General features: G+C 43.0%; 1 protein-coding gene across 4 annotated transcripts in view; it reads right to left on the bottom strand.

Annotated features, from left to right (window-relative positions):
* Positions 1-21371, bottom strand: part of AAMDC (adipogenesis associated Mth938 domain containing) — a 51503-nt gene that overhangs the window by 1670 nt on the left and 28462 nt on the right. For all 4 annotated transcript variants that reach the window (XM_025357628.1, XM_025357627.1, XM_025357630.1 and 1 more), the window contains exon 3: positions 861-956. In XM_025357628.1, coding sequence (XP_025213413.1) covers positions 861-956 — 96 coding nt within the window. The remainder of the gene's footprint in view (positions 1-860; positions 957-21371) is intronic.

Raw genomic sequence — 21371 nt, 5'->3', positions numbered from 1 at the left:
TGCAATGAGCATGTATTATTTCTGTAAGAAAATTAAAAAATAAGCCAGGTGCGGTGGCTCACACCTGTAATCCCAGCACTTTGGGAGGCTGAGACAGGTGGATCACAAGGTCAGGAGATCAAGACCATCCTGGCTAACACAGTGAAACCCCAACTCTACTAAAACTAAAAAAAATTAACCAGGCGTGGTGGCAGGGGCCTGTAGTCCCAGCTACTCGGGAGGCTGAGGCAGGAGAATGGGGTGAACCTGGAAGGCAGAGCTTACAGTGAGCCAAGATGGCACCACTGCACTCAGCCTGGGTGACAGAGCAAGACTCCATCTCAAAAAAAAAAAAGAAAAAAAAAAAATTTAAAAATAGGCCAGGTGTGGTAGCTCACATTTGTAATCCTAGCACTTTGGAAGGCCAAGGCGGGAGATCATTTGAGTTCAGGAGCTCAAGACCAGCCTGGGCAACAATAGTGAGACCCCATCTATATTTTTTAAAAAGGAAAAATAAAATTACATTTTTTTCTGAAGAGGGGAAAAACATAAATGTGTCCAAGAAAAGAAAAATTAGAAGTACTATAAAATATACTATGAGGATAGAAAGTATTATTAAAATGTAAAGAACCAAGTAGTGATCCTTGTAGAACTTGAGAGATTCTGAGAAATAGCTGAAATGACACTGTCTCAGGGTTAGGTAGACTGGAGAGCCCAACGCTGATGAGGCAGAGGAATGTATACAGCCATTGCTATCCTGGGTCAGCAAAACGAGGGTACATGATATATAAAGATGACCTCCCAAGAAGGACAAATCTGTAAGACAAAGGTCCAAGAGATCACCACCTGTCCTCAGAAATGCTGTGCATACCAACACCTACCTTCAAGGCCTCGCTCATCCCTCGGCCAATCACAAGAGTCTGTACACCCTTCTCAACAACTTCCTTCACATCTGCAGGCTGCACACCAGGAGAATGCTGGATGTGGAAAGAGAAAGTAGACAGTTACCTGCTCTCAATCTTTCATTGCAATAGGCATTCTTGTGGGATTCATTCATTCAAGAAATGTCTACTGAGGTTCACTTTGTGCCAAGCATCACTCATAGGCTCTTTAAGGCACTTAGGGAGGCTGACGAGGCAGGATCCCTTGAATCTAGGAGTTTAAGACCAGCCTGGGCAATATAGGGAGACCCTGTCTCTACAAAAAATAAAAAATTAGCTGGGTATGGTGACTTAGGCCTGTAGTCCCAGCTACTCAGGAGAGCTGAGTTGGGAGGATTGCTTGAACCTGGGAGGTCAAGGCTGCAGTGAGCCATGACTACACCACTGCACTCCATCCTGGGCAACAGAGTGAGACCCTGTCTAAAAAAAACAAACAAAAAAAAGAGATAAATCAAGGAAATCAGGGAAAGAAGGCATTCCAAGTACAGGAAAAAGCATTTAAAAAGGCTCAGGACCTTTTGGCTAGAACAACCATCTTCCAGTAATTTGCCAAAATGACAAATACAAAGGGAAAGAGGAGATGCCCCCAATATATGTCCTCTAGGCCTTTTAGAAAATATGGAGTTGTTCCTTTGGCCACATGGTACGTGTGAATCTATAAGACAGGTGATATTGTAGACATCAAGGGAATGGGTATACTGTTCAAAAAGGAATGTCCCACAAATGTTACCATGGCAAAACTGGAAGAATCTACACTATTACCCAACATGCTGTTGGCATTGTTGTAAACAAGTAAGTTACGGGCCATTTTCTTGCCACGAGAATTAATGTGCCTATTGAGCACATTAAGCACTCTAAGAGCCAATATAGCTTCCTGAAATGCATGAAGGAAAATGTTCAGTAAAAGAAGGAAGCCAGAGAGAAAGGTACCCGGGTTCAAATGAAACACCAGCCTGCCCCGCCCGGAGAAGCACACTGTGTAAGAACCAATGGGAAGAAGCCTGAGTTGCTGGAGCCTATTCCCTGCGAATTCATGCCATAATTTGTGTAAAAAAAAAAACAAAACTCTGGACTGTACATTTAAAAAAAAAAAAAAAAAAAAGTGGCCAGGCATGGTGGCTCATGCCTGTAATCCTAACACTTTGGGAGGCTGAGGTGGGCAGACCACCTGAAGTCTGTAGTTTGAGACCAGCCTGGTCAATATGGCGAAACCCCGTCTCAACTAAAAATACAAAAATTAGCTGGGCGTGGTGGCACGTGCCTGCAGTCCCAGCTACTTGGGAGGCTGAGGCAGGAGAATCACTTGAACCTGGGAGGCAGAGGTTGCAGTGAGCTGAGATCACACCATTGCACTCCAGCCTAGGCAACAAGACCAATACTTCATTTCAAAAAAAAAGCAGCCAGGCACGGTGGCTCATGCCTGTAATCCCAGCACTTTGGAAGGCCGAGGTGGGCGGATCACAAGGTCAGGAGATCGAGACCATCCTGGCGAACATGGTGAAACCCTGTCTCTACTAAAAATACAAAAAATTAGCCGGGCGTGGTAGCGGGCACCTGTAGTCCCAGCTACTTGGGAGGCTGAGACAGGAAAACGGTGTGAATCCAGGAGATGGAGCTTGCAGTGAGCTGAGATCTTGCCACTGCACTCCAGCCTGGGCAACAGAGTGAGACTCTGTCTCAAAAAAAAAAAAAGGCTCAGAGGAAAGAAAAAGACTAGAAGAACAGTTAATTCAGTACAACTTGTATGTAGAGTGACAGCTGAGGTGGGAAAAGAAAGCACTTGCATAGCATGCTAAAATTTTGACTTTAGAAAAATTTCCTAAGAATCTCTATATTGTTACTTTTTTCTGAACTTCCTAACCTTCCCAGCTAACTCCAGGAAACTTCTTTTTATGCTTTAAAATCTACCTATCACTCTGAAAAGTCTTCCCAGTCTTCCAGGCACATTTAAGGTGAAGTGTTTAATAAAGATGAATTGAGCATTAAAGGATGGTGGCTTCTTGAACTACCTCTACGTCAGCAGAGGGGATATGGGAGTTAGAGTCTGGGAACTACCAGCCCAACCTACCGGTCTCCGCCTGGTAGGCATCTGCACGAGGACAATGCTTTTAGCACTGAAGCTCTCAGAGACAAAGCATTCCTTTCCTGACCCATATACCTCTATCCTTTCATTCATTCATCTAGCATTTACTGAGAACTTAACTCTGTGCCATGTCTCAGTATTTCTAAGCAATAGAAATACTGAGATGAACCAAATGTTCCATGGAGTTTCATTCAGGTAAGGTTAGTGAAAATGTGCAAATATTTATAGTAGGATGAGAAGAAATGGAGTTGAGGATCTCAGAAGACAGAGTGAATAAACCCAAATGGGAAACTGTCATCGAAGACAATGCTGTTTTAACTGGGTCTCGAAGTATGAACATGAATAGGCCTTGAAGCAGTGGTTGTAGAAGGGGTACATTCTAATGGTAGTGGTGGTATAGGAAAAGAGCTGTTGAAATTCTCAAAGAGATAACAAATGGGCCAAAGAAGAGTTTTCCAGTTCAGGAAGATGAGGCGTCATGGAGATAGGACTAAAATGTATATATTTATGAAAGGTATGGGGACCAGGCGCAGTGGCTCACGCCTGTAATCCCAGCACTTTGGGAGGCCAAGGAGGGCGGATTACCCGAGGTCAGGAGTTCAAGACCAGCCTGGCTAACATGGTGAAACCCTGTCTCTACTAAAAATACAAAAATTAGCCAGATGTGGTGGTGTGTGCCTGTAATTCCAGCTACTCAGGAGGCTGAGGCAGGAGAATTGCTTGAACCCGGAAGGTGGAGGTTGCAGTGAGCTGAGATCGTGCCACTGCATTCCAGCTGGGCGACAAGAGCGAAACTCTGTCTCAAAAAAAAAAAAAAAAAAAAAAAAGAAACGTATGGGGAGGATGAATATGAGTTTTCGTTAAATCCTGTAATAATAATGTCTTACATATTTACATGTGCAATTTTATTTATTCAATTTTTTTTTTTAGATGGAGTCTCGCTCTCTCACCCAGAGCTCACATTCTAGTAAAATGAAACAAGGCCACTGACTGCTGGAAATCCAAGTGTAAGGTCATAGGAGACTGCAGACCCATAATCCTCTGGAGATTAGACTAGAGACAGCCACAGCCCATTGGAGTGGCTGGATCAATGGAACTCAAGTGATGAATTGGGCTGCTGCTGCTTTACTGAAGGCTCACAGTGTCATGTACAAAGCAATGAAAGATAACTGCAAAGGCCTGTGGATCCAAGCATTGGCAGTGATTACTCACAATTTTGTGCAGAGGCCTGGGATTGGAGCATGAGACTGTTAATGAGGCATCCTCAACCTGCCACTAGCAATTCCTGTGCTGTTTCCAATCCCTCAGGGCAAATGACTAGGCTCTTGTTCCTATTGAGTGTCTGATTCTGTTCCTCTACTTTAAAAGGCTGTCACACGACCTAAGGTGGTAAAAGCTTACTGTTTTTTCTGTGGGAGAAGCTATTAATTATGGAAAAATGTCCAGCTAATATCCATTATGCCGGCTAAGCAACAAGATGGCATCCTATCTGTCTTGAACGTTTCTCCCTATTTCATGTTAACTTTAAAAAGAAAACATTCCTAAACTACACTTCCAAAGAAGTATTTCCTTCTGCCAAAATTAAGTGAGCACAAATGGGTAGTAGCAATGCTATCATCTTGCTGTATTGCTGATAAAAGCAGATTCTGTGAGTGAAGGTTAAAGGATCTCTGGAATCTATCCCCTGTGGACGCTGCCTGAGTCACATTGTCATTATTGCTTGTCTGAATTAACAGGCTCTTAAATAATCTTGCTGCCTCTGCCAGGGCAGAGGCCTGTTTTTGTGCTACAGGCCCCTCTGGCAGTCTATTGAGGCCGATGGTCCCCTTCTCAGAATAATGTTTTAGAATATACAAAAGAAGATATGTAAGATTATAGAGGAAACATTTCTTACAAGTGGAATTATCAAAATATTAACAAACTTTTGGTCTAGTATTATATGTTTCTTTATTAGTTTAGGACAATGGAAATCTTTTCCAAAAGTCTGCTAGCCAACTTACCCTCCCATCTCATAATGGCAGATGACTAGTTTTTCTTTCAAAATCTATTCTGCCTGTTTTCTGGGGCACATAGCTGATAAGCTAGACACTCCGTTTTCTGTCCTTCTTGCAGTTAAGTGTGGTCATGTGACTGTGCTGTCACTAATATAAAATTCAATGGAATGTGAGCAGAAGAAACGATTTCATATCTAGGTTTGGCATGAGCTTTTCTTCTCTTTCCTCTTCCTTGCAAGTTAGAGCCCTGCCATGCCTACAACTGGTTCCTACAATTCAAATGTTCTAGGAGATGGTAGAGCAATAAAAAGGAAAAAACCAAGGTCCCTAAATGAGCCTGTGCTATTCACATCTCTCTCACCCCACCAAAAGTTTGGACTGGCCACAATAATTTATCAGAGAAAGACACTTCCATCTTCTTTATGCTACTGAATTTTGAGACTTCTATTACAACACCTTGGCCTTCACACTAAGTAATCACGCTACGTAATCCATTACTAAACTAAACCATGACTAGTTAGGCAAATCATGAGCTGTAGAATAAATATTGGGGACTCAACCACATTAGATACTATGTCTAATTTGCAAAATATATATAAAGGAACCATATTATAGGGGCCTTTACCTTTTGGGGATTCAGCTATATGGTCCAGAGAAGGAGAGAGTAAGAACTATGGAAATAGAGTAATTCAGTCATTGTTTTTTGTTTTTGAGACAGGGTCTCACTCTCTGTCACTGAGGCTGGAGGGCAGTGGTGCCATCAGGGCTCACTGCAGCCTCAACCTCCCAGGCTCAAGTGATCCTCCCACCTCAGCCTCCCAAGTAGCTGGGAATACAGATGCATGCCCCCGTGCCTGGCTAATTGTTTAACTTTCTGTAGCGACGTGGTCTTTCTCTATTGCCCAGGCTTGTCTTGAACTCCTAGGCTCAAGCAATCCTCCTATCTTGGCCTCCCAACATGTTGAGATTACAGGTGTGAGCCACTGTGCCTGGCAATTCAGTCATTCCATTCAAGGAACATATGCCCTGGATTGTACATGAGATAGCAGACAAGTATCTACTATTCCTTCTATGTCAATTTCATAGTTGCTGCTTCCAATATGAACCTTTGACTCACTGAGTGTATTTTTAGTGTTTAGAACTACAGTATGCATTTTTTCATATAATATACACCCTAAATGCAAGGCAACTAATTAATCTGGTTCTCAATCAAGAATAACCACTATGTTCTTTTTTTTATTTTTTATTTGTTTAGATGGAGTCTCGCTCTGTTGCCCAGGCTGGAGTGCAGTGGCTTGATCTCGGCTCACTGCAACCTCCGCCTCCCAGGTTCAAGCGATTCTCCCTGCCTCAGCTTCCCAAGTAGCTGGGATTACAGGCGTGTGCCACCATGCCTGACTAATTTTTGTATCTTCAATAGAGACGGGCCCAAGAATAATCATTATGTTCTAACATTAAAGGGATCATCTTGGCCAGGAGCGGTGGCTCATGCCTGTAATCCCAACATTTCGGGAGGCCAAGGTGGGCGTATCACCTGAAGTCAGGAGTTCGAGACCAGCCTGGCAAACATGGTGAAACTCCACATCTACTAAAAATACCAAAATTAGCTGGGCTTGGTAGCAGGCACCTGTAATCCCAGCTACTCGGGAGGCTGAGGCAGGAGAATCGCTTGAACGTGGGAGGCAGAGGTTGCAGTGAGCCAAGATTGTGCCACTGACCTCCAGCCTGGGTGACAAGAGTGAAACTGTTGCATTAAAAAAAAAAAAAAAAAAAAAAGGATCATCTTAAAGGATTTGAACTATTTGCAAATTTTACCATAATTGCCAACTTTAAAATATAATCCCTTAGTAAGATTCAAGTCCACCATATTAGCTGCAATAATAAGAGTTATAGGGGTAGGCAGAGGGGCTCACACCTGTAATCTCAGTGCTTTGAGGGGCTGAGGCAGGAGGGTCACTTGAGGCCAGGAGTTTGAGACCAGCCTGAGCAACATAGTGAGAGTTTGTCTCTATAAAAAAATCAGTCAGGTGTGGTGGCTCATGCCTACAATCCCAGCACTTTGGGAGGCCAAGAGTGGGTGGATCTCTTGAGGCCAGGAGTTCAAGACCATCCTGGCCAACATAGCGAAACCCTGTCTCTACTAAAATTACAAAAATTAGCCAGGCATAGTGGCACATGCCTGTAATCCCAGCTACTCAGGAGGCTGAGGCACAAGAATTGGTTAAACACGGACTACCCTCTTTGGGTTCCCTCCCTTTGTATGGGAGTTCTGTTTTCACTCTATTAAATCTTGCAGCTGCACTCTTCCATGTCCACCACTGCTGTTTGCCGCCGTCACAGACCTGCCGCTGACTTCCATCCCTCTGGATCCAGCAGGGTGTCCGCTGTGCTCCTGATCCAGCGAGGTGCCCACTGCCGCTCCCGATCGGGCTAAAGGCTTGCCATTGTTCCTGCACGACTAAGTGCCCAGGTTCGTCCTAATTGAGCTGAACACTAGTCACTGGGTTCCACGGTTCTCTTCCGTGACCCATGGCTTCTAATAGAGCTATAACACTCACAGCATGGCCCAAGATTCCATTCCTTGGAATCTGTGAGGCCAAGAACCCCAGGTCAGAGAACACAAGGCTTGCCACCATCTTGGAAGCAGCCCACCGCCATCTTGGGAGCTCTGGGAGCAAGGGCCCCCCGGTAACATTTGGCGACCATGAAGGGACCTCCAAAGCAATGGGAAACGTTCCCCGTAAGGCAAAAATGCCCCTAAGATATATTCTGGAGAATTGGGACCAATTTGACTCTCAGACACTAAGAAAGAAATGATTTATATTTTTCTGCAGTACCGCCTGGCCACGATATCATCTTCAAGGGGGAGAAACCTGGCCTCCTGAAGGAAGTATAAATTATAACACCATCTTACACCTAGATCTCTTTCGTAGAAAAGAAGGCAAATGGAGTGAAGTGCCACATGTACAAACTTTCTTTTCATTAAGAGACAATTCGCAATTATGTACAAAGTGTGATTTATACCCTATAGGAAGCCCTTAGAGTCTACCTCCCTACCCGGCGTCCCCCCAACTCCTTCCCCAACTAATAAGGAATCCCCTTCAACCCAAACGGTCCAAAAGGAGATAGACAAAGGGATAAACAATGAACCAAAGAGTGCCAATATTCCCCAATTATGCCCCCTCCAAGCGGTGGGAGGAGGAGAATTCGGCCCAGCCAGAGTGTACGTACCTTTTTCTCTCTCAGATTTGAAGCAAATTAAAATAGACCTAGGTAAATTCTCAGATAACCGTGATGGCCATATTGATGTTTTACAAGGGTTAGGGCAATCCTTTGATCTGACATGGAGAGATATAATGTTACTGCTAAGTCAGACACTAACCCCAAATGAGAGAAGTGCTGCCATAACTGTAGCCTGAGAGTTTGGCGATCTCTGGTACCTCAGTCAGGTCAATGATAGGATGACAACAGAGGAAAGAGAACGATTCCCCACAGGCCAGCAGGCAGTTCCCAGTGTAGACCCTCAGGGGACACAGAATCAGAACATGGAGCTTGGTGCTGCAGAGATTCGCTAACTTTCGTGCTAGAAGGACTAAGGAAAACTAGGAAGAAGCCTGTGAATTATTCAATGATGTCCACTATAACACAGGGAAGGGAAGAAAATCCTACTGCCTTTCTGGAGAGACTAAGGGAGGCATTGAGAAAGCATACCTCTCTGTCACCTGACTCTATTGAAGGCCAACTAATCTTAAAGGATAGGTTTATCACTCAGTCAGCTGCAGACATTAGAAAAAACTTCAAAAAACTTAGAAACCCTATTGAACTTGGCAACCTCGGTTTCTTATAATAGAGATCAGGAGCAGCAGGCAGAACTGGATAAACGGGATGAAAAAAAAGGCCACTGCTTTAGTCATGGCCCTCAGGCAAGCGGACTTTGGAGGCTCTGGAACACAGAAAGCCTAGGGAAATCGAATGCCTAATAGGGCTTGCTTCCAGTGCAGTCTACAAGGACACTTTATAAAAGATTGTCCGCATAGAAATAAGCCGCCCCCTCATCCATGCCCCTTATGTCAAGGGAATCACTGGAAGGCCCACTGCCCTAGGGGACAAAGGTCCTCTGAGTCAGAAGCCACTAACCAGATGATCCAGCAGGACTGAGGGTGCCCAGGGCAAGTGCCAGCCCATGCCATCACCCTCACAGAACCCCGGGTATGCTTAACCATTGAGGGCCAGGAGGTTAACTGTCTCCTGGACACTGGTGCGGACTTCTCAGTCTTACTCTCCTGTCCCAGACAACTGTCCTCCAGATCTGTCACTATCTGAGGGGTCCTAGGACAGCCAGTCACTAGATACTTCTCCCAGCCACTAAGTTGTGACTGGGGAACTTTACTCTTTTCACATGCTTTTCTAATTATGCCTGAAAGCCCCACTCCCTTGTTAGGGAGAGACATTCTAGCAAAAGCAGGGGCCATTATACACCTAAACATAGGAAAAGGAACACCCGTTTGTTGTCCCCTGCTTGAGGAAGGAATTAATCCTGAAGTCTGGGCAACGGAAGGACACTATGGACGAGCAAAAAATGCCCATCCTGTTCAAATTAAACTAAAGGATTCTGCCTCCTTTCCCTACCAAAGGCAGTACCCCCTTAGACCCGAGGCCCAACAAGGACTCAAAAAAATTGTTAAGGACTTAAAGCCCAAGGCCTAGTAAAACCATGCAATAGCCCCTGCAATACTCCAATTTTAGGAGTACAGAAACCCAACAGACAGTGGAGGTTAGTGCAAGATCTCAGGATTATCAGTGAGGTCATTGTCCCTCTATACCCAGCAGTACCTAACCCTTATATTCTGCTTTCCCAAATACCAGAGGAAGCAGAGTGGTTTATAGTCCTGGACCTTAAGGATGCCTTTTTCTGCATCCCTGTATATCTTGACTCTCAATTCTTGTTTGCCTTTGAAGATCCTTTGAACTCAACGTCTCAACTCACCTGGACTGTTTTACCCCAAGGGTTCAGTGATAGCCCCCATCTATTTGTCCAGGCATTAGCCCAAGACTTGAGCCAGTTCTCACACCTGGACACTCTTATCCTTTGGTATGTGGATGATTTACTTTTAGCTGCCCGTTCAGAAACCTTGTGCCATCAAGCCACCCAAGCGCTCTTAAATTTCCTCGCTACCTGTGGCTACAAGGTTTCCAAACCAAAGGCTCAGCTCTGCTCACAGCAGCCTAAATACTTAGGGCTAAAATTATCCAAAGGCACCAGGGTCCTCAGTGAGGAACGTATCCAGCCCATACTGGCTTATCCTCATCCCAAAACCCTAAAGCAACTAAGAGGGTTCCTTGGTAAGACTTCGTATATGTCACGGAAAAAACAGGAATAGCTCTAGGAGTCCTTACACAGGTCCGAGGGATGAGCTTGCAACCCATGGCATACCTGAGTAAGAAAACTGATGTAGTGGCAAAGGGTTGGCCTCATTGTTTACGGGTAGTGGCAGCAGTAGCAGTTTTAGTATCTAAAGCATTTAAAATAACACAGGGAAGATATGTTACTGTGTGGACATCTCATGATGTGAATGGCATACTCACTGCTAAAGGAGACTTGTGGCTGTCAGACAACCATTTACTTAAATATCAGGCTCTATTACTTGAAGGGCCAGTGCTGTGACTGTGCACTTGTGCAACTCTTAACCCCGCCACATTTCTTCCAGACGAAGAAAAGATAGAACATAACTGTCATGAAGTAATTGCTCAAACCTGCGCCACTCAAGGGGACCTTTTAGAGGTTCCCTTGATTGATCCCGACATCAACTTGTATACTGATGGAAGTTCCTTTGTAGAAAAAGGACTTCGAAAAGCGGGTATGCAGTGGTCAGTGATAATGGAATACTTGAAAGTAACTCCTCACTCCAGGAACTAGTGCTCAGCTGGCAGAACTAATAGCCCTCATTTGGGCACTAGAATTAGGAGAAGGAAAAAGGGTAAATATATATACAGACTCTTAAGTATGCTTACCTAGTCCTCCATGCCCATGCAGCAATATGGAGGGAAAGGGAATTCCTAACTTCCGAGGGAACACCAATCAAACATCAGGAAACCATTAGGATATTATTATTGGCTGTACAGAAACCTAAAGAGGTGGCAATCTTACATTGCCAGGGTCATCAGAAAGGAAAGGAAAGGGAAATAGAAGAGAAGCGCCAAGCAGATATTGAAGCCAAAAGAGCTGCAAGGCAGGATCCTCCATCAGAAATGCTTATAGTATGGGGTAATCCCCTCTGGGAAACCAAGCCCCATTACTCAAAAGAAGAAATAGAATGGGGAACCTCACAAGAACATAGTTTCCTCCCCCCAGGATGGCTAGCCACCGAAGAAGGAAAAATACGTTTGCTTGCAGCTAACCAATGGAAATTACTTAAAACCCTTCACCAAACCTTTCACTTAGGCATTGATAACACCCATCAGATGGCCAAATCATTATTTACTGGACCAGGCCTTTTCAAAACTATCAAGCAGATAGTCAGGGCCTGTAAAGTGTGCCAAAGAAATAATCCCCTGCACTGCAGGCCATACATTTCAATCCCTATATCTTTAACCTCCTTGTTAAGTTTGTCTTTTCCAGAATCAAAGCTGTAAAATTACAATTGGTTCTTCAAATGGAGCCCCAGATGCAGTCTATGACTAAGACCTACCATGGACCCCTGGACTGGCCTGCTAGCCCATGCTCTGATGTTAATGACATTGAAGTGAAGACACCCCTCCCAAGGAAATCTCAACTGCACAACCCCTACTACACCCCAATTCAGCAGGAAGCAGTTAGAGCGGTTGTCGGCCAACCTCCCCAACAGCACTTGGGTTTTCCTGTTGAGAGGGGGTACTGAGAGACAGGACTAGCTGGATTTCTTACGCTGACTAAGAATCCCTAAACCTAGCTGGGAAGGTGACCGCATCCACCTTTAAACACAGGGCTTGCAATTTAGCTCACACCCAACCAATCAGGTAGTAAACAGAGCTCACTAAAATGCTAATTAGGCAAAAACAGGAGGTAAAGAAACAGCCAATCATCTATCGCCTAAGAGCACAGCGGGAGGGACAATGATCAGGATATAAACCCAGGCATTCGAGCCGGCAATGGCAACCCTCTTTGGGTCCCCTCCCTTTGTATGGGAGCTCTGTTTTCACTTTATTAAATCTTAAAACTGTAAAAAAAAAAAAAAAAAAAAAGAATTGCTTAAACGCAGGAGGCGGAGGTTGCAGTGAGCTGAGGTTGCACAACTGCACTCCAGCCTGGGTGACGGAGCAAGAGTCTGTCTCAAAAAAAAAAAACCAAAAACAAAAACCATATATACACACACACACACACATACATGTACACACACATACATACATATATACACATATATGTATGTATGTGTGTGCACCTATACACATATATGTATGTGTACATGTATACATATATGTGCATATACACACATATACATATATACACATATATACATACACATATATACACACACATATATACACATATGTATATGTGTGTGTGTGTACATATATGTATGTGTATATATATACACACATGCCAGGCATGGTGGCACACAATTGTAGTCTCAGCTACTCAGGAGGCTGACATGACAGGATTGCTTGAGTCCAGGAGTTTGAGGTTATAGTGATATATGATCATACCACTGTACGCCAGCCTGGGTCACCCTGTGAGGGACAGTATTAGGACAAATACCTAATGCAAGTGGGGCTTAACACCTAGATGATGGCTGGGCACAGTGACTCACGCCTGTAATCCCAGCACTTTGGGGGCCAAGGCAGGCGGATTACAAGGTTGGGAGTTCAAGACCAGCCTGGCCAATACTGTCCAGTGAAACCCTGTCTCTACTAAAAATACAAAAATTAGCTGGGCATGGTGGCGCCCGCCTGCAGTCCCAGCTGCTTGGGAGGCTGAGGCAGGAGAATCACTTGAACCCAGGAGGTGAAGGCTGCAGTAAGCCAAGATTGCGCCAGTGCCCTCCAGCCTGGGTGACAGAGCGAGACTCCGTCTCAGAAAAAACAAACAAACAAACAACAATAATAACAACAAAACCTAGTTAACGGGTTGATAGGTGCAGCAAACCATCATGGCACATGTATACCTGTGTGACAAACCTGCATGTTCAGCACATGCAAAACTTAAAGTAAAATAAAATAAATAAATAAATAAAACAAAATAATCAGAGTCATAGGATCCAAGGATTGGATGGACCTTAAATATCAATCTAGCCTCAACCAATTATATGACTTTAGAGCTTCCTATAAAAATAAATATTTATAGATATTGGTGACCAACTGAAGAGCTCTTCCCATGATTCTACTCCTGCTTTTTTCCCTACACTTCTACATCTAGACATATGTTTTTCCTGCCAGTAAGCTAGTTACCATTGTTTACCTGGAAAACTTCTCCTTCAAGAGTCAGGTCAAAGATTCCACTTTCGGCTGGGCTTGATGGCTCACGCCTGTAATCCCAGCACTTTGGGAGGCAGAGGCAGGCGGATCACGAAGTCAGGAGACAGAGACCATCCTGGCTAACACAGTGAAACCCTGTCTCTACTAAAAATACAAAAAATCAGCCGGGTGTGGTGGCAGGCGCCTGTAGTCCTAGCTACTCAGGAGGCTGAGGCAGGAGAATGGCGTGAACCTGGGAGTCGGAGCTTGCAGTGAGCCGAGACTGCGCCACTGCACTCCAGCCTGGGTGACAGAGCAAGACTCCCTCTCAAAAAAAAAAAGAAGAAGATCCCACTTTCTGTGAGGAATCCCTCTAAGTCATCTAGGCAGTCTTAGGTATTCCTTCCTCTCATTACCATTATATCTCTCTTGATTCATTTACTGTGGCACTCATTACAATTACCTTTTTGCTTCATTCCTCTGTAGAGCTGCTTGAAGACAGAAACAGGTGATTTATCTTAAAGACAATGCCAGTAAGCAAACTCTACATATCTTTTAATGTTGGGTGACGATATATGCACTATTACTTCATAGTGAATTAATGATGCTTCACATCCAAATTCATTTTTGGATGCTAGAATGTTTGAGCTTAAATGAAGGATTCTCATATGCTCTGAGAAATCACCAGTCTGTCCTTTCATTCTTGGGAGCTTCCACCTTGTATTCTGTTTTCAACTTTGACTTCAGTAAAGAAAGAAATATGGAATACTGACATGGTTTGGATTTGTGTCCCTGCCCAAATCTCATGTCTAATTGTAATCCCCAATGTTGGAGAAGGGGACTGGTAGGAGGTGAATGGATCATGGAGCCAGTATCCCCCTTGCTGTTCTCATGATATTGAGTAAGAGCTGGTTGTTTAAAGTGTATAGCACCCTCCGCTTGCTCTCTTCCTCTTGCTCCAGCCATGTAAGATGTGCCAGCTTCCTCTTCACCTTCTACCATGATAGTAAGTTTCCTGAGGCCTCCCCAGCTATGTGTCCTATACAGCCTGTGAACTGTGAGCCAATTAAAACTCTTTTCTCTAGAAAGTAACCAGTCTCAGGTAGCTCTTTATAGCAATGCAAGAAGAGACTAGAAACAGAAAATTGGTACCAGGAAGAGGGTATTGCTACAAAGATACCTGAAAATGTGGAAGCAGCTATGGAACTATGTAATGAGCAGAGGGTGGAATAGTTTGAAGGGCGCAGAAGAAGAAAGGAAGATGAGGGCAAATTTGGAAATGCCCAGAGACATGTTGAACGGTTGTGACCAAAATGCTGATTGTGATATGGACAGTGAAGTCCAGGCTGAGAAGGTATTGGAGATGAGGAACTTACTGGGAACTAGCGTAAAGGTTACTTGTGCTATGCTTTAGCAAACAGACTGGAGGCATCGTGCCCCTGCCCTAGAGATCTGTAGAACTTTGAACTTGAGAGTGATGATTTAGGGTATCTGGTGGGAGATGTTTCTTTTCTTTTCTTCTTCTTTTTTTTTTTTTTTTTGAGACAGGGTGTCACTCTGTCACCCAGGCTGGAGTGCAATGGGGCAATCTCATCTCACTGCAACTCTGCCTCCTGGGCTCAAGGAATCCCCCTACCTCAACCTCACAAGTAGCTGGGATTATAGGTGCACACCACCACACACAGCTAATTTTCTGTGTTTTTGGTAGAGCCAACGTTTTGCCATGTTGCCCAGGCTAGTCTTGAACTCCTGAGCTTAAGCAATCTGCTCACCTTGGCCCACCTCATAACCTCAGCCTCCCAAAGTGCTGGGATTACATGGATGAGCCACTGCACTTCGCTGGTGGAAGAAATTTCTAAGCAGCAAAACACTCAAGACAAGGTCTGGCTGCTTCTAGCAGCCTATGCTCATATTCTTGAGCAAAAAAAAAAAAAAGACATAAAACTGGCACTTACATTTAAAAAGGAAGCAGAGTATAAGGTTTGAAAAATTTGCAGCTTGGTCATGTGGCATAAAAGAAAAAAAAGGCCGGGTGCGGTAGCTCACATCTGTAATCCTAGCACTTTGGGAGGCCGAGATGGGTGGATCGCGAGGTCAGGATATTGAGACCATCCTGGCTAACACAGTGACACCCCGTCTCTACTAAAAATAAAAAATAAAAAAAAAATTAGCTGGGTGTGGTGGCAGGCACCTGTAGTCCCAGCTACTCAGGAGGCTGAGGCAGGAGAATGGCATGAACCCAGGAGGTGGAGCTTGCAGTGAGCTGAGATTGCGCCACTGCACTCCAGCCTGGGCAACACAGCAAGACTCTGTCTCAAAAAAAAAAAAGAAGAAAAAAAAAAATTTCAAGGGAGGAATTTAAGCCAGCTGCAGAAATTTGCATATGTAAAGAGGAGCCAAATATTCATAACCAAGATAATGGTGAAAATTCCTGGAAGGAATTTCAGAGACCTTCACAGTAGCTCCTCCCATCACAGGCCTGGAGACCTAGGAGGAAATAATGGTTTTGTGGGCCAGGTACAAGGCCTCAGTGCTCTGTGCAGCCTTGGGTCATGGCACCCTGCATCATGGCCACTCCAGCTCTAGCCACGGTTAAAAGGGGCCAAGGTACAGATCAGGCTGATGCTTCAGAGGGTGCAAGCCATAGGCCTTGGTGGCTTCCATGAGGTGTTAAGCCGGTGGGTGCACAGTGTGACAGTTGAGGCTTGGGAGCCTCTACCTAGTTTTCAGAGGATGTATGGAAATGCCTGATGTCCAGGCAGAAGTCTGCTGGGGGTACGTAGCCCTCATGGAAAACCTCTACAATGGCAGCATGGAGGGCAAATGTGGGGTTGGAGCCCCTACGCAGAGTCCCCACTGGGACACTGGTTAATGGAGGTGTGAGAAGATGGCCACCATCCTCCAGACATGAGAATGGTAGATCCACCAATGGCTTGCACCATGCACCTGGCAAAACCGCAGGCACTCAATGCCAGCCCATGAAAGCAGCCACAGGGGTTGCACCCTGCAGAGCTACAGGGGCAGAGCTGCCCAAAGCCTTGGGAACCCATTCCTTGCATCAATGTTACCTGGATGTGAGACATGGAGACAAAGGATATTATTTGGGAGTTTTAAGATTTAATTACTGCCCTGCTGGGTTTCAGACTTGCATGGGCCTGTAGCTTCTTTGTTTTGGCTGATTTCTCCGTTTTGGAAGGGAAGTATTTAGCCAATGCCTATAACCCCATTGTATCTTGGAAGTAACTAACTGTTTTTGATCTTATAGGCTCATAGGCAGAAGAGACTTGCCTTGTCTTAGATGAGACTTTGGACCGTGGACTTTTCAGTTAATGCTGGAATGTGTTAAGAATTTGGGGGATTGTTGGGAAGGCATTTTTTTTTTTTTTTTTGAGATGGAGTCTCACTCTGTCACTCAGGCTAGAGTGCAGTGGTACAGTCTTGGCTCACTGCCACCTCCACCTCCTGGGTTCAAGTGATTCTCCTGCCTCAGCTTACCAAGTAGCTGGGATTATAAGGCTGTGCCACCATGCCCGACTAATTTTTGTATTTTTAGTAGAGACAGGGTTTCATTATGTTGGCCAGGCTGGTCTTGAACTCCTGAACTCAAGCAATCTGCCCTCTCTGGCCTCCCAAAATGCTAGGATTACAGGGGTGAGTCACTGCACCCAGCCCGCCATGGGTGTAATTTGAAATGTGAGAAGGACATGAGATTTGGGAGGGGCCAGATGCAGAATGATATGGTTTGGATTTGTGTCCCTGACCAAATCTCATGTCAAATTATAATCCCCAATGTTGGAGAAGGGGGCTGGTGTGAGGCCACTGGATCATGGGGCCAATATCCCCCTTGCAGTTCTCATGATAGTGAGTGAATTCTCTTGAGTTCTGGTTGATTAAAAGTAGCACCTCCCACTCTCCTTCTGCCTCCTGCTCTGGCCATCTAAGACATGCCAGCTTCCTCTTTGCCTTCTGCCATGATTGTAAGTTTCCTGAGGCCTCCCTAGCAATGCTTCCTGTACAGCCTATATAAACCTGAGCCAATTAAACCTCTTTTCTTTAGAAATAACCAGTCTCAGGTAGTTCTTTATAGCAATGAAAGAATGGACTAATACAAATACTGTTAATTTTTACTAACAAATTTAAACATTTCTACATTTTAAAATTGGCCTTTTCATAAATTGTTAGTAATACTAAAATACGGTACAACACCTATAAAGGAGAATTTGGCAATATCTAACAAATCTAAATTTACATTTACTCTTTAACCACAATCTCAATTCCAAAAATTTACCCTGGATATACTCTTTCAATAATACAAAAAAAGATATACATGGTTATTCAATGTAGTATTGTTTATAGTACTAAAATATTGAATGCAATAGAGTGCCCACCCCTTAGAACTAAATTGAATAAACGATATTACATTCACAAAGTTGGTTACTATACAGTGGTAAAAAAGAAAAAGACATATCTCTATGAACTGATACCCTGATTTTCTGTATATATTAAGTGAACAGAATATAAAGAAGTAAGGCTTGCTACCTTTTGTGTATGGAAAACGGGGAAAAAAGAAAAAAATGTATTTATATACGTATATTTGCATTTGCTTATTTTTTCCAGAAAAATACAAAAAAGGATAAACCAGAAACTAATACAAAATAATTACCTACATGGAGCGAGATGGGAATGTGATGGAAGACATAGGGAGGTGAGTAAGACTTTCCAAGTGCATCTATGATATGGTTTGGATTTGTGTCCCTGCATAATCTCACATTGAATTGTAATCCCCAATGTTGGAGGAGGGACCTAATGGGAGGTGACTGGATCATTGATGTGGATATCTCCCTTGCTGTTCTGGTGATAGTGAACAGCAAGTGACTGTCATAGTTTGAAGTTTGAATTCTGAATCATGTAAATATTTTACATATTCAAAGAGTTAAATCAAGAAAGACAGGAAATGAGAGGCATCTAAAATTGTAGCCAACAGAAACAAATAAACCAAATTCTGTATGTCAAATTGACAACATTAAAAATAATTAATTTCAGTGACTTTTTTCTTTCTTTTCTTTCTTCTTCTTTTTCTTTTTTTCTTTTCTTTTCTTTTTTTTTTTTTTTGAGATAGGGTCTCATTCTATTGGCCAGGCTGGAGTGAAGCTCATTGATGCAATCATGGCTCACTGCAGCCTTGACCTCTTGTGCTCAAGTGATCCTTCCATCTCGTCTTCCCAAAGTGCTAGGATTAGAGATGTGAGCCACTGTGACTGCCCACAACTTACTTTCAAATTATTTAGTAAAAATAATTATGAGAAGGAGAGAAGAGGACCACAGAGGGCTAGATAAAGCAAATGTGGCAGAATGTTAACAACTAGTGAATCTCAATTGATGGTATACAACTGTTTATTCTATTTCTTTTATAATTTGTTACATCAGTTTGAAAATTTTCAAAATTCAGGAAGTTCAACAGAGGCCTTTCTTACATTGCTATAAAGAAATACCTGAGATGGTAATTTATAAACAAAAGAGGTTTAATTGGCTCACAGTTCTGCAGGCTGTACAAGCATATCAGTATCTGCTTGACTTCTGAGGAGGCCTCAGGGAGCTTTTACCCATGGCAGAAGGTGAAGTAGGAGTAGGCATGTCACATGATGAGAGCAGAAGCAAGGTTGGGGGAGGTACCACACACTTTTAAATAACCAGATCTCCTGACAACTGACTCACTATCACCAAGACAGCACTAAGTCAATCATGAGGGAACTGCCCACATGACCCAATTACCTCCCACCAAGCCCCACCTCCAACATTGGGGATTACATTTCAACCTGAGATTTGGGTGGGGACAAATATCCAATTAGATCAGCCTTCTACAACAACCAGCTTTAGAAGGTGAATAGAAAACAAAAGCAAAAGCAAACAAAAACACAAGGAACAGCTAGGAACAGCTCATCAGTCTTAAGAAGAACTGTCCTGAGCAGAAGAAACTCTAGCCTGGTCAATTGTACAATTCTCTGAGAATCGACAAAAGTTATAGAGAACATTCTTGGGACACTGGGGAAATCTGAAGACAGACCGTATATTAGATATTATTGTATCGGCTGGGTGCAGTGGCTCAAGCCTTTAATCCCAGCATTTTGGGAGGCCAAGGCGGGTGGATCACGAGGTCAGGAGTTTAAGACCAGCCTGGCCAAGATGGTGAAACCCTGTCTCTACTAAAAATACAAAAATTAGCTGGGCGTGATGGCACATGCCTGTAATCCCTGCTACTCAGGAGGCTGAGGCAGAGAATTGCTTGACCCTGGGAGGCGGAGGTTGCAGTGAGCCGAGATCATGCCACTGCACTCCAGCCTGGGCCACAGAGCGAGACTCCATCTCAAAAAAAAAAAAAAAGAAGATATTATTGTATCAATGATAATATCCTTGTTTTTGATAAGAGAACTGTAGTTATAGAGGAGAATATTCATGTTCTTAGGAGAGAAATACTGAAATATCGTATCTGTGATTTATTGTCAAATGATAGGGGGACAAAGAGTGTGTGTGTGTGTGTGTGTGTGTGTGTGTGTGTGTTTAGAGAGAGAAAAGAAACAAACATGGTAAAATGTTAACAACTTGAGGATTTAGGTAAAGGATATATGGAAATGTATTATATTATTCACATAACTATTCCGTAGGTTTAACATTTTTAAAAATAAAAAGTTGGGGTAAACATTTCCATACTTCCTTTAATTTTCTTTGGGTGGCTACTAATTGGTTTTTTCTTTTAATTTTATACTTATATATTTATACCTTCATTCTTGACCCCTTTCAGTCTAACGAAAAGGACACATGAATGAATGATCTATGCATGTTTCCATATAGAAAACTCTTCTATAATAAGATAGGTATTGCCGTAGGATAGAAATGAGCAAGAATAGTATAAAACAGAAAGAAAGTATGTGGTCTTTAGAGAAAGAACAACTTCTGCTCAAATTTTGGTTACAAAAAGTATTAGTTATGTGACCCTGAAAAAGTTATATTTAAAGGTACACATTAGTACATACATATTAGTACATATGTATATTAGTAATATGTACATATTAGTACATATTTAAAGGTACATAAAGGTACACATTAGTACCTATTTAAAGGTACATAAAGGTACATATTAGTTGTTTTAATGACTGGTAGAGATTTTGGAGTTTATACTAATTATTATTTCAGGATACTGCTTGAAGACCTTAAATTTTCTTGTTTCCATTCTGTAATCACTACAAAATCTGCTCTCTCCTTTTTTAAACTAATAAAAAAGGAATTATAACATTAACCTATCTCAGAGGGAATGTTAAAAAGGATAAAAACAGTTTGTTTAATGACATTTATAATGGAAATTTCAATTCAGCAAACATTTATTGAGTTCTTGCTTTACTGGCACTATGTTAAATGCATAGTTCTTGCTAACCTTAGGGAGTTTACCACTTAGTGGGGGAAACAGATCCTCATTATAATACAAGTGAACTGTGCTAAGTACTATAATAGAAGCACAGAGTATTAAATAATGGAAGGGAGTAAGCAGCTCATTCTCAGGATTAAGAAAATGCTTCATAGAGGAGATAATGCAAAAGCCAAGAATAGAGGAATGTATAAGATTTCATCAGATACAGAAGGAAATGGTTTTAGCAAAGGTGAAGAGGAAAGAAAGATCATGATAAGTTTGGAAGAGAAAAAGCATTTGATATGGAATAGCTAGGTCTTCAAATATGTGTTTTGAAATATAGGAGGGTGAAAGGATAACTGGGAACTGCATCATTTAAAAACAAAAAACAAACAAACAAAAAAACCAGATCCAGCACTTTGGGAGGCCAAGGCAAAAGGATCATTTGAGCCCAGGAGTTTGAACCAACCTGGGCAACAGAGTGAGACCCTGTCTCTGCAAAATATTAAAAAATTAGGCCGGGTGCAGTGGCTCACACCAGT

Source organism: Theropithecus gelada, chromosome 14 (genome assembly GCF_003255815.1).
Source record: "Theropithecus gelada isolate Dixy chromosome 14, Tgel_1.0, whole genome shotgun sequence".
NCBI lineage: Eukaryota > Metazoa > Chordata > Mammalia > Primates > Cercopithecidae > Theropithecus > Theropithecus gelada.
This window is presented reverse-complemented; position numbering and strand designations above follow the sequence as displayed.